Consider the following 17,125-nt stretch of genomic DNA (forward strand, 5'->3'; position numbering starts at 1 on the left):
TCAAAGCAAGGACAAGCAGCAGGGGCTGAGAATAGGTCTGTAGCATATTCACGACTACAGAGAGCAGCTAGCAGAAAAAACAGAATAAAACAAAACCAACTGGTAGGAGCCAAGTACTAGTCAAAGCCTCTATGGTGGAGACAGGTCACAAACCAGGAACCTTAACATTGATGAGCCAAGGATACAGCTACTGAGCTATCACCAGGGAACACTAGCTTATTTATGCTGTCTTGCTTGGTAGGCAAGAAGAGAGTCAAAATCCTACACTGACTGCAGCTGTAATGTCCCTTTCCTTTCTTCAGGCCAAAGCATAACTTAATAATGGAATCAGTAAAAATTCTATATATTTAGTGCCTTTGAAACTCAGAAAAGTATCATGGCCTGTCAAATATTACTTAGTAGATTAACTTGAGATACTCACAGTTGAAAAAATTGTTGCTATTTGTGTCAGAACTCATGGTAGAGGTGATATCTTTTATTAGACCAACTAGATTTTGCAAAAAAAATCTTTTAATTGCAAACTTTAGGGCACAAACATCCTTCTTTGGGCATGGGAGAAAAAACTGTAAAAGTTCTCCTGGGTAGAAATGAAAGTTCATATTTCATAGGGGAGTTGCAGGTGTGGTAAAATCTCCTATTTGGAACAGTTCATTTTATATGTAGATGAGGCTCAAAGAAAAGTTGGAACAGTCTGTTTACCTCTTACTCCAACTTTTCTCTGACTCTAATCTGCATACAAAATGAACTGTTCCAAACAGGAGATTTTACCATCCCTGCAATTCCCCTATGAAATACAAACTTTAATTTCTACCCAGGAGAACTTTTAGTCTTTTCTCCTATGCCTGAAGAAGGATGTTTGTTTCCGAAAGCTTGCAATTAAGGACTTTTTTTTTTTCTTCAAAAATCTAGTTGGTCTAATAAAAGATATCACCTCTACTGTAAGTCCTGATTCCTTTTGCCTCTAGACCAATATAACTACAACCTGGATACCTTGGTATTTGTGTGGCACCAGAAAAATAGTTAAAAGTAATCGTACTTGTTAAGTACACTCATCTTATGCATGTCCATTTCAGGGTGCACACCTTGCAGGGAGAATCTTCAGCAGCTATAGAAATAGCAGTTGATCTGAGCAAACCATGAGGTCCAATTCTATGTTATCCTATATAGAACATTATCATAACATTGATGAACTAGGAAAACATTGCATAGTACATAAGAGTGGAAAATATATAGTACATGGTGATGAGTTTTAAGGAGGCACGGAGCTGAAAGGTACTGTCAGCATTTTTTTAAAGTTTGCCAAGAAACAAAATTACAGATGCATTTCCATGTCGCCTTTGACTTCACTTGGAAAATGCTATTTAATGCATATCTGTTCACATCAAACATAGGGCAATTACTATTTCAATAAGTATTAAGATAGGAGGGCTTTCCTAGCAAAACTAGCATTTACCTGACCAGCTTACATATGTTAAACCTACGATTTATTATTTTCATTAGGATTGTAATACATTAGCTAACACTTGAGTAACAAAAAGTGAAATCCTGGACAAAACAAAGGCAGCTGAAATTTGAACAAATATCAGCAGATTCATGACAGAGCTGGGTATTCTGACTTGCCCAGGTGTTAAAATTACAATGTCTGGGCTAGAAGTTTACCATGCAGATGATCTGTGTTAACAACTCACTTTCTTCCTTGTGTGTTCTGAGGGAGCTTTGACATGCAGGGAATGTATAAAGTTGTATTTAGCTGCATCAAGATTCTGGAGAACAGGAATAACAACCCTGCAATATTTTTCAGAGAGACAGGCAACACCAAATTAAGCAGGAATTCTTAGGCATAAAGAATATTCTCTTCTGCACAAAATAGGGCTGTAGAATGCAAAACCTTAGAAATTCTTAATTATAGGTGTTGCAAATAATCAGTGCCACTGAATCAGCAACAACTGTTTGAGTAATTAAAGTATCATTAAGGAAGAAGATTGCCTATTTACAATCTCAGAGTGTACAACAGCAATGGTTTTTAATTAACAGTGAGCTCTGTACGACGTGAAGTTAAGCATGATCCCAGGAAAACAGATTTAACCCTTGACAATTTGCAGAGATGCATATAGGTTGTGTCTATTGAAGCACTACATTATGTCTTTTCAAATACTATTCACTGGTCATTGAGAGAGAGAAAAGCCTGTACCCCAGAAAAGTTATTCATCTGCCCTCTCTATTCTCTCTGTCATGTAATTTGAATGCTATGCATAAAATATATAAAATACGTAACATGCATAAACAGAATTTTTCAGCAAAGTTCCTGTCATTGCAGGTATAAAGTTACTTCAGTAATGTACAATACTGGAAACAGAGTTATATGTTTCCACAAACCTGTCAACTAAAAACTGGCATTTTGGAATTAAAAATGAAAGAAAGGGGGAATATTCCAGTTCTATATGGGGTGTTCTCCGATTTTATTTTTTCAAAAGAAAACACAAGCACCATGGATTGGAGTCTGGCTGGAGCATATATTTCTAAAAAGTTAAATTCACAGAGATGAATTGTTTAAATAATGTGGATTTTTAAATGAGGAACTCTGAATAAAGAACTAGCAGCAGCTTCATCCCCTTGATAATACAGTGTAACCATAGCGATGAAGGGACTGTGTGGGACAGAAATAAAAGAGGAGTAGAGAGGTGAACGCTAGGTGAGAGAGCAGAGCGAGTGCTGGAGTTGGGACAGCCATGATGCGGCAAACAGAAGGGCATCAGTGTCTGTGTGTTCACAGTCCTGGACACCTCCACTGGTCATGTGGTTCCCTATTCCACATCCATTAGTACATCTCCTATCCCACCAGGACTCAGGACTATTTTGCAAATTGGTGCCCCATTTCCTTTTTCCTCTCTTTCAAGCCATTCCTGCAACTAGTGATTTCCAGTGTTATTGATATCCATGAACATCTCCATCCCTAACAAGGCCCTATTATGATAATGACAAATTCTTATTTGTATTACCATGTTATCATATTACCATTATTAGGTGTCTTATTCCTGCCCCAGGAGCTCTGTATGCTAAGTCCTATACAAATACAGAAGATGCCCTTTGTTCTAAAGATCTTACAATCCAAGACTCAGATCTACTGAGGCAGAAAGATGGTGAAGCATAAGGAAACCAGATAATAGCTTTATGAGCAGTGATAGCAATGTATCAGTGACCGGTGTACATTAGCATACACTAGTACAGGATCACTGCAGGAAACTGGATGGAGGCTGTAAGTAAACCATTATACCATAGATCTGTCCAGGAATGGTGGAAACAGGCTGCAGTGGGAACCCTGTTTTATATGCTGATTGTTGGTTCTTTGTGCTTGAGACAGAATGGACTTTGGTGTGAATAAACATGTGGCCTAGGGCCCCAGGACAGAGGTTGTCTCTGTCCATCACATGTCTTGTAGGCAGCAATGATGGAATGAAGGTAGCAATCAGTTCAGGAGACTGATAGGGTCTGGGGGCAGAGAAGAAAAATCTGAATGAAGAAAAAGCGTGGATTAATAGGCCTGCCCTCGTCTCATATCTAGGCAGGATAATGAGTCAGCACTCTACTTAACAATGCCCAACAGGACCAATGTTTAATTTAAGTATGATGTTTCAGGCAAATGGGTACCTCTACTGCAGGGGCGAACGATTAAGTTGAGCAGAGAGCCGCTTACTGAGTTTTGGCATGCCATTGAGGGCCGCACAACAAGCAGCTCAGGGCAGATAAATATTAATTTTCTAAATTTTTAGGGGCCCTGGGGGCCAGATAGAATGGCCTAGCAGGCTGCATCCGGTCCCTGGGCCGCATTTTGCCCACCCCTGCTCTACTGTGTCTGTTTTTGCTCACTTTTTCTAAAGTAAAGATGCTTGGGAAACACAGAACTTTCTCCTCCCTATGCCAAAGTAGTGCACCGACTAGGAGAGCTACCTTGTAGTCTCCCTTCAAATTCTCCTCTGTTGCGGTCCCTTACAAAAAACGTTGCCCTGGTTGTTCAACCACGACAGCTGCTTTTCATTCTGACTGCTACTATCTCACTGTTTCTCTCCTCACACCAGTTACAACCACCTGCTGTCTCTTTGCACATACAAAAACTGCAGGCACTGTTTCTTCTGCATTGCCCAACAGCACTACTGACATCCTGTGGCATCACTGCAATGCAGATAATGGACCCTTATGGTGCCTATTTAAGTGCATACCCTTGCAAGTGAAAAAAAGTCTGTGCATTTACCCAGAGCAGGCACTTCCCCAAGCTCAACGTAAAGAGTGCTCAGTGAATACACAGCGCAATCTGCAACTCTGAGAAAGGGCTGCTCCCTGTTTTCAAGGCTTCTAACAGTGGCCCTGTGAGAGCTGCTTTGCTGTTAAGGTGCAAACAGAGAGGGTCTCTGCACTCAACATGTACACAGGCTGGTAGAGGAAGCGGCAAAAACGCTGGTCATCAGCCCCTGTCCACTCCCCCTTCCAGCCTGTGTGACAAAGGATACCGGGTAGGTATCAACCGTCTGACCCAATCGATGACAGGTCTTATGTTTTTATTAACAGGCGCGAAATAATATAATAAATATTCTAGAGTACATATACAAATAATAGTAAAAGAAAACAAGACAAAAATAAATATAACAATACATGTAGTATATACAGAAGCGCATGGAGCCCCGCGGCGCGAAGTCACTGCGGCAGCCCACACCACCTGGAACGCACGCCGCGACGCCTCACGCTACCCCGAGCCCCTCCACTCCACCCGCTCTATGCTCCCAGCCACCTCCGGCGCTAACTCGCTGCGAACCCGGAAGCGCTGGCAGAAGCGGGAGCCTCTCTACCCGCGCGCTCTATGCTCCTAGCGCAGTGGAGGGGACTGGAGGAGGAGGAGCCCTTTACCGCCGGCTCGCAGCACGCCCGGAAGCGCGGTGCTGGGGGAGCCGCTCTGCGCTGCGTGCTCTATGGTGGCGGTGCAGCGATGGCGGTGGTGGTGCTGCGGCCGCTGGAGGCGCGGGCCGCTGAGCTGCCGCCCGCCGTGACAGCGCTGCTGTTACTGGCTCCGGGGCCAGCGACCGAGGCGCTGGGCGGCGCGGGGCCGGGGCTGGTGCTGGCCGTGCGGCCCGCGGGCCGGGGCGGGGCGCAGCCTGTGCTGCTAAGCGCGGCAGCGGGGCCGGGGCGGCGGCCGGAGCTGTGGGTGCGCGGGGCGCTGCTGCGGCGCCTGGGGCTAGCGGCGGGCGGGCGGGTGGCCGTGTGGCCAGTACGCCGCCCGCCGCCGTTGGTCTGGGCACTGCTGGGCGCGGGTCGGGGCCCGGCGCTGGGGCCGGGACCGGTGCTGGCGCGGCGTGGGGAGGTGCTGCCGGGGCCGGGGCCGCTGGTGCTGGAGGTGCGGCCGGCACTGCAGGGGCTGCTGGGCGCTGGCACACGGCTGGCGCGGGCTGAGCTGCGGGGCGAGGCGGAGGCCGGCACTGTGTCGGGCCCATCGGTGCCGGTGCCACTGGTGTCGGGCTTTGCGCGGGGTGGGGGGGTGCGGCCTCTACGGGCAGTGCGCGGGGAGCCAGCACCCTGGGGACTGCCTGAGGAGTGGGGCAGGGCAGCGAGCGCGGCGCTGTGGGTGCCTCGTGGCACTCTGTGGGGGCTCGGCCTCTTCCAGGGGGAGTGGGTGTGGGTGCAGGGCCCTGCGGGCACTCACCTGGCGGCCGTCGGAGCCCTGCATCCCCCGTGGGACTATCCCTGCCAGCTGCCAGGCAGGGGCCTGCCCAGTGGCAGTGCCGTGGTCTCTGCCGCGCTCGCCTTCAACCTGGGCTGTGACCCTGCCGCCAGCCAGGCCCACCTCACCATTCAGGTGCATCTCTCTGCTGTAGCCCTGGGATGGTGGCAGCAGGGGGAGGTGTCCAGGCACTGCACCTGCTGGCTGGGTGCTGGGGTACAGGAGGTTGCAAGCCCTGTGAAGGCGCTGCGTGGTTTGTGGGAAGGGTCAGGTTAGCATAGCACGGTGGTTCTCAGCTGGGTGCCGCAGCCCCCTGGGGTGCCTTACAGTCCTTTCTGGGGCTGCCATATACTGTTAGCACTGTGGGTGTGCAGACACAATGCCTGAGGTAAACTCGGATTTCAAATAGGAACCCACAGGAACCCGTTTGCCCTGCTGTGGTCTTTCTGAGTTCTCTAGTAGAAGGTGACTTTGTTACTTTTCTGCACTCAAAAAATGAGTAAAAACTAAGAGGTGGCATTTTCTAAGTTGTGCCTTGAGCTTTAAAAGGTTGAGAGCTGCTGGTGTAGTTAGGAAGGGTGCTGGAAACCTGGCTGAAGGTGCCTTGGGGAGAGAACAGGTGATGGGAGAGTTTGATAGAGAATTAGTAAATTGGAAAGATTGGAATGAAGGGCGCACACACTTGTTGAGAAGTCCTTTCCTGTGTGTGAGTAGAGGGCTAGGAGACCGTGCAAGTCAGTATGTGAAGTCCCAGGTGATAACTCCAGCAAAAGTTGGCAGGAAATTTGCATTTGTTGCTGATCCTGTATGCACTGATCACATCCCTGGCTCCCTTGGTGTGAGGAGGTGTTACCTTCCTCACACTTATGGAAAAGGAGAATAAGTTTTCAGGGAGTCTAGAATGGGGTGACATAGGGACATAAATCCATGGGAGGCATTGGCAGTATGGAAGCTGAGGACAAGTGGGTCTTAACTTCTTACTTGTGCTATACTGCATTAATGCTGAACCAAGCTGTTGTCTGCTTTGTAGAGGTATGGAGAAGCTCTGGATACCGAGGAAACAAAAGGAAGCCGGTCCTTGTTGTCTGTACCACCTTTTGCCAAGGAGCTACACATAGAGATTATATCCTCACCAGCCTACAGCACCAGAGGAATCTATGACCATATTCTCTACCAGCACTTTGAAACCCCAAGGTTAGCCTTTCAGCATAGGAAACTCATTCTTTCTGCTCCTGAATCTGGCCCACGTTCAGGGAGGGAAGAATCAAAATACCACCTTCACCCTTGCCTCTTAAGTGGATAGTGAGCAGTCCATGTACAAAGTGCCTTTTTTGAAGTTGACTTGACCTGTTAGACTGGGGTGGACTATTATTTGGGCCTGTGAACCACAGAGTTTTGGGGTGCTGTTGCAGGTCAGGTCAGCAACCCCCTCCAAATCCCCATGCTCCTGTGCAACAGCTCACCAAACTTCCCTATGTAGGATGGAGTTGTGGGGAGCTGGTGTGTGCATGGGCAGCAGCTTCAGTAGGGGCAACTCAGCCGGGGCCCTTGCTGCCACTAGCACAGTCTCTGGGCCACTTTTCTACCCTGAGGAGGGTCTCAGGCAGATGCCCCAATCCCCAGTGGGAACCTGCTGGCTGCAGTGACAACTGATGCTGGTGCCTGCCCTTTGCTGCTTCTGGTGCATAGGCTGGGAGCTGGTGTAAGTTGTGGAGACGTGTTGTAGGTGCAGGATGGTTTGGTGTTGGCCCTGTTCATGTCCTGCCCATGAGGAGTGGTGGCAGCTGGTGCTCGGTACCAGGGAAAAAGTGGGACCTGGTGGTGGGCACAATCACTGCTGCTGGGACCCTTCTGGCTGCAGCTGCCCAGAGCCTGCGCTGGGACTGCCCTTTGGCTCTTCCCCACAGCCACCACCAGTGCCATGTCTAGGCTACCCTGGGCCTGTGGGGTGATGAGGAGCTGCAGGGCAGCCCTGGTGCAGGTTTTGGGCAGCCACAGCCAGAAGGGCCCCAGCAGTGCAAGTGCATCCACTGCCAGGTCCCGCTTTTCCCTGGTGTCCAGCACCCCCACACCGATAGCATGTCCCCTCAGCTTGTACCAGCTCCCATACTATGTGCTGGAAGGGGACTAGCATCAGCTGTGAATGCAGTCAGCAGGTTCCTGCTGGGGATCAGGGTATCTGCCCAGGTCCACAGGTAATGCTGCTGCATTAGCTGCAATCCCTGGTATTTGCCCCGACCCTCAGTGGGACCCTGCTGGCAGCATCCACAGCTGATGCCAGTGCCTACCTGGTGCTGCTTCTAGTGCATGGTTCTGAGAGCTGATGTAAGCTGTGGATGGGGCCACTACACGCCTGCCTGGCACAATGCAGCAGCGAGAGTCACTGGCTCCTTGTGGGCCGGATTCCATGACTTTGCAGCTGCCTACCTGCTGGCCAGATGCAATCAGCTGACGGGCCAGATCTGGCCTGCAGGCCATATTTTGCCCACAATGCAATCACAGTATGTTTAGAACATCGCACTACAACATTGGCTTAAATCAGCAAGGTAACTTAATATAGGTACTGAGGACTACTTTATTTTTGGAGCATGTTTCCAGTAAGCGGGGGTCTGTCTGCTTTTTGAGCACTCAAATACTTAAGTTCCAATGTGTATCTTGAGAACTGGTTTTAATGATGTAGTCACCTGATCTCAGGGAATATGTCTGAGGGTAGGGCTAGGATTCAGAGTGACCTAGAGAGATTGGAGGATTGGGCCAAAAAAAATCTCATGAGGTTCAGCAAGGACAAGTGCAAAGTCCTGCCCTTAGGACAAAACAGTCCCATTCATCGCTACAGGTTTGGTACCATGTGGCTAAGCAGCAGCTCTGCAGAAAAGGATCTGGGGGTTACAGTGGACAATAAGCTGAATACAAGTCAACAGTGCGCCCTGGTTGAGAAGAAGGTTGATGGCATACTGGGATGCATTAATAAAAGTGTTGTCAGCAGATCTAGGGGAATGATTGTTTCCCTCTCTTCTGCATTGGTGAGGCCTCACCTGGAATACTGTGTCAGTTTTGGGACCCCACTACAGAAAGGATGCGGACAAAGAGTCCAGCAGAGGACAACAAAAATGGTTAGGAAGCTGGGGCACATGACTTCTGAGGAGAGGCTGAAGGAACTGGGCTTATTTAGTCTGCAGAAGAAAAGATGGGGGACTTGATAGCAGCTTTTAACTACCTGAAGTGTGGTTCCAAAGGGGATGGAGCTCAACTGTTTTCAGTGATGGCTGATGACAGAACAAGGAGCAGTGGTCTCAAGTTGCAGCAAAGCAAGTTTAGGTTAGATATTAGAAAGCTTTCTCATGAGGGTGGTGAAGCACTGGAACAAGTTACCAAGAGAGGTGGTGGAATCTGCCTCCTTGGAGGTTTTTAAGGCCTGGCTTGACAAAGGCCTGACTGGAATGATTTAGTTGGGGATGGTCCTGCTTTGGACTAGATGACCTCCTAAGGTCCCTTCCAACCCTTATTTTCTATGATTCTCCCTCACATGGGATATCATGACCCTAACCTGTGTTTAAAGCATTTTCAGTCTCCTCCTTCAAATAATCCCTTAAGACTTAACCTTCATAGCTGAGCATTTCCAGAGACTGTCCACAAATCTCCATTCTGGGCTCTGTTTATAACCCACTCTTAAAGTTAATTTTTTTACAAATCCAACGAGTAACTAACAGGCTGCATGTCATAACTTTGTCACAGATTCTTGCCCCCTTACATCTTTTCCCTCCCAGTGCCCTGACTTTGTCATTATGCCTTGCTGTATTATGTCTGAAGTATACTGTATTCTCTACAGGGCACGGGGTTCCCATTTAGTTACCTGAAAGGTGCGAGTATTAAAAAAATCATAAAAAGCCCATGGGTGGCTTTCCCCACTCATTCAAATAACTTAATTGTTGTTAATGGAAGGTTGTATTGCTCTTCTGTTGCTGTAATTTTTGGAGCATCTACATAATGTGACATCATTGAAGTAGTTATTTACCATGGCTATTGTTTTGTTACAGGTTGGTCCAGGAGGGGGATATCCTGTGTGTTCCAGCTAATGGACATCCAGAGTTCTTGGAAGGAAACTTTGAGAAATTTCTTAGGTATGTAGTGATTTCCCAGTACTTTAAGATAGATATTTAAAGAAGAATCTTACTCTTCTGGTTTGCTCAGTGGATTCTCTTCTGATCTGTCTTTGGAGTTCAGGGGTTTGTTTTTCTTTTTTTCCACCCAGAACCAAATAAATAAATATTTTTGTTGGATTTTTAGATAGCTATACAGGCACATGTCAGTGCAACAAATATGGTATACCACTACTGGGAGAGAAACTGCTTGGAAGGAAAAAGAATGAAATAAAGACAAAAGTGAGAGAGAAAAGGGGATGGTCTGTAGACTTTCAGTGAAAGAAAAATGGATTGAAGTGGAAGCTTGGCTTTGTCTACATAGGGAGGTTATGCTGGTTTTAATTCCCTATGGGAACACCAGTTCTGGTACAGGGTGAGTGCTTCTGGTTCAGCTTATGCCACTTTGAGGCAAATTTAAGGTAAACTGGAAAAAGGCATTCTTATGGGCAATTCAATATAAGAGCGTTCACGTGGGGCACTATACTGATGTAACTGTAGTGCTATAATTATACCGGTATAACTAGTAATAGCCTCCTTTGTAAATAAGCCTTGCCAGTTTATGGTATCCACATGTAGTGAGTTAGTATAGTTTATCTGTAAGGGTGAAGAAATCCTGAAGTGAATATTTGCAAAGCTTTGGTTGATCTCTGTGCATTCATGCTTAACAAATCTTTGCATGACATCAAGGTGGGTAGAATTGGAGGCATTCTGGAGGGCAGGGATCCAAAATGACCTGGATAGACTGGAGAAATAGACCTCAGTCAATCAGATGAAATTTAGCCACGGCAAGTGCAAAGTCCTGCACTTAGGGTAGAATAATTTCATGCACAAATATAGATTGAGGAATGACTGGCTAGGCTGCAGTACTGAAGGGAAGGACCTGGAGGTTACAGTGGACCATAAGCTGAATATGAGCTAACAGTGTGCTCTTGTTGCAAAACAACAAAATAAAACCCAACACCATACTGGCTTGTATCAACAGGAGTGTCACTTGGAAATCAAAGGAAATGGTTCTTCTGCTGTATTCAGTGCTGGTGAGGCCTCACTTGGTATACTATGCCCAGTTTTGGGACCCACACTTCAGGAAAGATGTGGATAGACTGGAAAGAGTTAAGTGGAGAGTGACAAAAGTGATTGGAGGCTTGGGAAGTCTAGTCTCTTTCTATGACCAGGTTACGAAACGCCTGGACACAGGAGGAGGGGTGGATGTCGTATACTTAGACTTCAGGAAGGCCTTCGATACGGTATCCCACCCCATACTGGTGAACAAGTTAAGAGGCTGTGATGTGGATGACTGCACAGTCCGGTGGGTGGCGAATTGGCTAGAGGGTCGCACCCAAAGAGTCGTGGTAGATGGGTCGGTCTCGACCTGGAAGGGTGTGGGCAGTGGGGTCCTGCAGGGTTCGGTCCTTGGACCGATACTCTTTAATGTCTTCATCAGCGACTTGGACGAGGGAGTGAAATGTACTCTGTCCAAGTTTGCAGATGACACAAAGCTATGGGGAGAAGTGGACACGCCGGAGGGCAGGTAACAGCTGCAGGCAGACCTGGATAGGTTGGACAAGTGGGCAGAAAACAACAGGATGCAGTTCAACAAGGAGAAATGCAAAGTGCTGCACCTAGGGAGGAAAAATGTCCAGCACACCTACAGCCTAGGGAATGACCTGCTGGGTGGCACAGAGGTGGAAAGGGATCTTGGAGTCCTAGTGGACTCCAAGATGAACATGAGCCGGCAGTGTGACGAAGCCATCAGAAAAGCCAATGGCACTTTATCGTGCATCAGCAGATGCATGACAGATAGGTCCAGGGAGGTGATACTTCCCCTCTATAGGGCGTTGGTCAGACCGCAGTTGGAGTACTGCGTGCAATTCTGGGCGCCACACTTCAAGAAGGATGCGGATACCCTGGAGAGGGTACAGCGAAGGGCAACTCGTATGGTCAAGGGCCTGCAGACCAAGCCCTACGAGGAGAGACTAGAGAAACTGGACCTTTTCAGCCTCCGCAAGAGAAGGTTGAGAGGCGACCTTGTAGCTGCCTATAAGTTCATCACGGGGGCACAGAAGGGAATTGGTGAGGATTTATTCACCAAGGCGCCCCCGGGGGTTACAAGAAACAATGGCCACAAGCTAGTAGAGAGCAGATTTAGACTGGACATAAGGAAGAACTTCTTCACAGTTCGAGTGGCCAAGGTCTGGAACGGGCTCCCAAGGGAGGTGGTGCTCTCCCCTACCCTGGGGGTCTTCAAGAGGAGGTTAGATGAGTATCTAGCTGGGGTCATCTAGACCCAGCACTCTTTCCTGCTTATGCAGGGGGTCGGACTTGATGATCTATTGAGGTCCCTTCCGACCCTAACATCTATGAAGCATGATTAATGAGGAAAGGCTGAAAGAACTAGGGCAGTGGTATTTAACGTTTTTCACAAGAAGGACAAACCTTAAAATTAGAAATGGTTTGAGGGCTGCATAGAAAATTGTTCTAGTTCTATACTTTGTTGTATCCTAATATTAAGTTTTTTAAATAGTATTAGAAGGGGAGATATACATTTTCAGTAATTTTAAGCTTATTAGTAGAAAGTACAATGTTCAGTATTCTAGAGTGTTGTTTACATTTGATACAAATAATTTAAAGTTTAAAATTAAAATATTGTCCTGTGCAGCAGCAGCAGGGCTTGAGAAGCTAGGAGCAACAGCCTCAAGTGGAATCTGAGGAAATTTAGGCTGCAGATTAGGAGGAACTTTCTGGCTATGAGGGTGGTCAAGCATTGGAATAGGCTACCTAGAGAGATTGTGGAATCTCTGTCCTTGGAAATTTTCAAGAGCAGTTTAGATGGCTGCTTGGTTGGGATTGTTTAGTCAGGGATGATCCTCCCTTGAGCAGGGGCTGGACTAGATGATCTTGTGAGTTCCTTTCAACTCTTCTTTATGATCTTTCTATCCTATGGAGGAGGACAGGAAGACAGAAACAAGTCTCTCAATCAAGCCCTTAAGACTGGCAAATAAATTAGAAACATCTGGAACTCCTAGTACCCATGGGTGTGTGCTCAGAGCTTTCTTGCAACATAGCAGTGGAGAGGACAGCAGTGCTGATTGTATTTTGATCCTGGAATATACAGCAGTAGAAGTCTGATAAAGTCTTGTTCTTTAAATACCTGTTTCTAGGTCCTGGCACTACTGAGGGGCTGTTGTAGCATAAAGAATTATAGAACTGTAGACATAGTTCTCCTTGTTAAGTCTAAATCTAGCTTTAGACTTAACCTGTGTAACTCAGAGGGACAGCTTGGCATACTTGCACTCTCCATAGAAGGGATCTATAGATGGTCTATCTATCTAGAAAAACTGGTTTGGGGCACACAGGAAGGAGCTGAAGTGATTAGTAACCAGCATTGTCCTTCATTACTAATGTTCCCTCAGCCTCAGGAAGCAGGTGTGAGCACTTGCTCTTAAGGAGACTGCTGTGGCATGCTGTGCCTGCCCAGAAGAATATTTGCAGCCCACCAGAATAGTTCCTGGGTTTTCAAACAAGCTTGCCTGGGTTCTTCAGCTCCAAATAAGTTCTGGGAGTGAAGTGTTTGGGGAAAAATACATAAACATTGACGTTAAAAAGAAGAAACAAATTGGATGTTCTGTTTAGCTGGTCTGCCAAAAATTTAACCAACTCAACCAACTGAATGCTTTTTAGAGCAGCTAAAATGGTCCATTTTAGCATCCAGACAAGCCCAGCACAAGCTCAGTGGATCTACTTCAGACTCCTGAAGTCCAGCAAAGTTAACGTGCACGTATCTGTTGGGTGGTGGGGAGGGCATCAGGGAAAGGAAAAGGAAGCATATCGCTTTAAGGGAGAGACCACACTAATAAGCCTAAGAGGAAACGCTGAGAAAGCACAAAAAGGGTGAGCAGAGGGAGATAGCAAGCCTATCTTGGTCTCAACTGTAATACTGTTGACCCAGTGCTGTGAGAAGGGTCCCTGCTCCTGATGGGTGCTATGTGCTGAAACTCTCCCCTCTAGGCTCTGGCCTGCAGATTGAGTGAGAGTCTTGTGCCATTTTAGCACAGCCTTCAAATGGCGGGTATAAGCCAGAGGGCAGATTCACCAGCCAGCATGCTTGACTGAGGAGTCCGTGCACCTTACTTTAGTGTGGGCTTATTGAACTTCAGAATATACATGAGGCTTAAAATAATACAGAGCACTTCAGGACAGAACCTCGCTGCTAGTAGAAAGGAGAGTGGAGGCTCCTCTGCCCCTACTAGGTGTCTGTGGAGAACTCTTGGATCCATCCATTGCCCCCAGGTCTCTCTTCTGGGTTAGCTGTTTCCAGGTTTATTCTGGGCCTGGCCACATATCTGGGTCACAGGCTCTTAGCATTCAGTCCCCTCAATCTGAAGAGGCTGAGCAGGGGGTTCAGGCATGTGTGGATATAATCCTGTTGCACATCAGGAGAAAATTAACATTAAATTATTTATCCAGACAAAAACAGCAGCTGGTGCAGCTGTCAGCCTTGTGTCTCCTCCTGTTATGGTTTATTATTTGTGTAATGAAAAAGTTTAAGGGCCCCAACTGCTTTCCAGGGACAAAGGATTCCTTCCTGCCTCTTGAGGTCTTGGCTGTAGGGATTTAGACTACCTGCTCTTCCTTTAGATGGCCAGAGCTCTACTTCAAAGTGAAGAAGATATTAGGAATGGTGGAAGGAGAGCAGTCTGTGGGGTTCCTAGCTGACACCCGGAACACTTCCCTCTACCTGGTAAGATGTCTATGAGAAGGGTATAAAGAAAATGTGCAAGGCTGAGATTGCACTGTTGGGGTGGTAAAGAAGCCTCTGACTGTGATGGAGGAGACCTGTGGCTCCATTAGTTTTAGGGTGGATGCTCAAGGGGTTGTTCTGCGACTTGAGAATGTCCCTCACCCTGGCAGTTTTGGAAGGAGTGTTATTTTTCTGCTTTATAGATGGGTTCAACCAACAGTCCTATCCCATCTTACCCATGCCGTGCTGGCCATGAATTTTGGAGCAGTTTGTCTCCCCCTGGGCTCTCTGATATTGTGAAGTGGCTCTGTGATGCCCTGCAACCTCACCTGCACAATGGGTAAGTTCACACTCTTTTTGGTGAGTTCTGTTTAATGTACCTCATGAGGTGTCCCACTGCATGGGGCTCTTTGTGTTGTGGCCTGGTTTGCTCTATCATGCATTGTAGGATATTGGTTATCTTTGGCACTTTTTGGAACCCTTGGATCCATGACTTGTTTTTGCTTGCAGAGATCCTGGGATTTGGAGAGCATGGTCTGTCTGCTGCCAGAGCTTGTTATTGTGCTGGTTAGGTACTCCTAGCCTGAGTTGGACCTGGCACACTTACTTCTTGGTGACAAGGATGGCTGCTTTTGTGTTTCAGGGGGATAGCGCTAAATGGAGCAGGCAGCGTTCTCCTTTCAGGACCCAGTGGTGTGGGGAAAATGACAGCTGTCAGAGTTGCATGTAGCTGCCTTAATCTCCATCTGTTCAAGGTAATTCTTCTAGTAGCATCACATTTTGCTGTTTGGTTGCTTAGGAGTCTTCCCTTGTATAGAGAGTTCCAGGAATCTTCTTGTCTATGGGAAGTGAACTCAGAATAAGCAACTAAATAATGCCAAAAAGCCACTTTCCCCTTCCCTTGGTTCTTCCTATTGACTAGATCACTTCTTCCATGGGCTCCTGCAGTCAGTTCCCTCCTTCTCCACCTGCAGTGCCTATTTCCCTTCTACTCTGCCTATCATTCCACATACATGTGCATGTGTAGCCCTGCTTTCTGTGCAGAATTAAGGTTGTAACAAGGACTCTGTTCTAATAGGACTGAATTTGGTATACCCCCTCATTTAATTGGATTTTAATTTAGTAAAAGTTGCTATTCCAAGTTCTGGATCCAGGATGTTTTGTTAACATACAGATTTCTTTCTTTCTCTTTGTCTTGCTTCTGCCATCCTTTTCCCCAAGTTCTTAAGGCTCAGGTACAGTGGTGATGGAGGCATAGTCAGGTAGGACTCCTGGACTGCATTAAAACAAGACACTGTCAAAGTTGCCTACTGATGAGGCATTATGGGTATCAGGAGGTATTTCTCTTAAAGGCCCTGAATTTCCCAAACTGCATCTCGTATCAGCATCAGAAGAGAATTGATTTGGTCAGGGTGGGTTTGATTTAAATCAAATCGATTTAAATCACTGGGCAGGAAACCTTGATTTAATCATTGTTTTCTACAAAAAGTGTATTTCTGTTATTTGATATCCTTTATTCATTTAACTTCTTGAAACTTTGCGCTTTTAGAGAGAGGTTAGGGCTTGACTGTGTGTACACAAACTTGCAGAGAGACAGTAGGGCTGATGGGTGGTTAATCAGGTCTGTTATCTCTCATCTCCATATACTGCTGTTAACAAGTATGTTCTCTTTGGAGACAACAAACTCTCCCTATGCCTGAAGAAGGGCATTTGTGCCTTAAAGCTTGCAAAGAACAATTTTTCCAACTATTTAGTTGGTTTTCTTTAAACATAGAATCATAGAAAATGAAGGTTGAAAGGGACCTCAGGAGGTCATCTAGTCCAACCCCCTCCTCAAAGCAGGACCAGCTGCAACTAGATCATCCCAGCCCAAGCTTTGTCTAGCTGGGTCTTAAAAACCTCCAAGGATGAAGCTTCTACCACCTCTCTGGGTAACCTGTTCCAGTGTTTTACTACTCTCCTAGTGAGAAAATTCTTCCTAATATCTAACCTAAACTTTCCTTGCTGCAGCTTGAGACCATTGTTTCTTGTTCTGTCATCTGTCACCACTGACAACGGTCTAGCTCCATTTTCTTGTGAACCCCCCTTCAGGTAGTTGAAGGCTGTTATTAAATCCCTTCTCAGTCTTTTCTCTAGACTAAATAAGCCCAGTTTCCTCAGCCTGTCCTCAGAAGTCATGTGCCCCATCCCCTCACCATTTTTGTCGCCCTCTGCTGGACTCTTTCCAATTTTTCCACCTCCTTTCTGCAGTGGGAGCCCAAAACTGAACGCTGTACTCCAGATGTGGTCTCACCAGTGCTGAATAGAGTAATCACATCCCTGGACCTAGTGGCAACACACCTACCAATGCAGCACAGTGTGTCATTAGCCTTCTTGGCAACAAGGGAATATTTTGTCTTGAGAAGGGTTTGTGGGATTTTAGTGCTGCTTGTTGGTTTTGTTAACACCTGCTGCTCCAAAATGTTACTGGCTGTGGTCAGTGTCTTTGTTAAAGATCTAACAGGAAGTGAGCTCAAAAAACCTGTGCTCTAAGACTAC

At 46.8% G+C, this 17,125-nt stretch overlaps 1 protein-coding gene across 7 annotated transcripts in view; it reads left to right on the forward strand.

Moving 5' to 3' along the window:
* The first annotated feature begins 4,837 nt into the window (after positions 1–4,837).
* PEX6 (peroxisomal biogenesis factor 6) overlaps positions 4,838–17,125 on the forward strand; it is a 48,360-nt gene continuing 36,072 nt past the window's right edge. For all 7 annotated transcript variants that reach the window (XR_009458980.1, XR_009458981.1, XR_009458982.1 and 4 more), the window contains exons 1-6: positions 4,838–5,842; positions 6,738–6,901; positions 9,745–9,828; positions 14,485–14,587; positions 14,791–14,927; positions 15,231–15,342. Coding sequence is in view for 3 of the 7 variants with exons in the window: in XM_014603961.3 (XP_014459447.2) it covers positions 4,853–5,842; positions 6,738–6,901; positions 9,745–9,828; positions 14,485–14,587; positions 14,791–14,927; positions 15,231–15,342 (1,590 nt within the window). In the remaining 4 variants the exon portion in view is untranslated. The remainder of the gene's footprint in view (positions 5,843–6,737; positions 6,902–9,744; positions 9,829–14,484; positions 14,588–14,790; positions 14,928–15,230; positions 15,343–17,125) is intronic.

This window comes from Alligator mississippiensis, chromosome 1 (genome assembly GCF_030867095.1).
Source record: "Alligator mississippiensis isolate rAllMis1 chromosome 1, rAllMis1, whole genome shotgun sequence".
Classification (NCBI taxonomy): domain Eukaryota; kingdom Metazoa; phylum Chordata; order Crocodylia; family Alligatoridae; genus Alligator; species Alligator mississippiensis.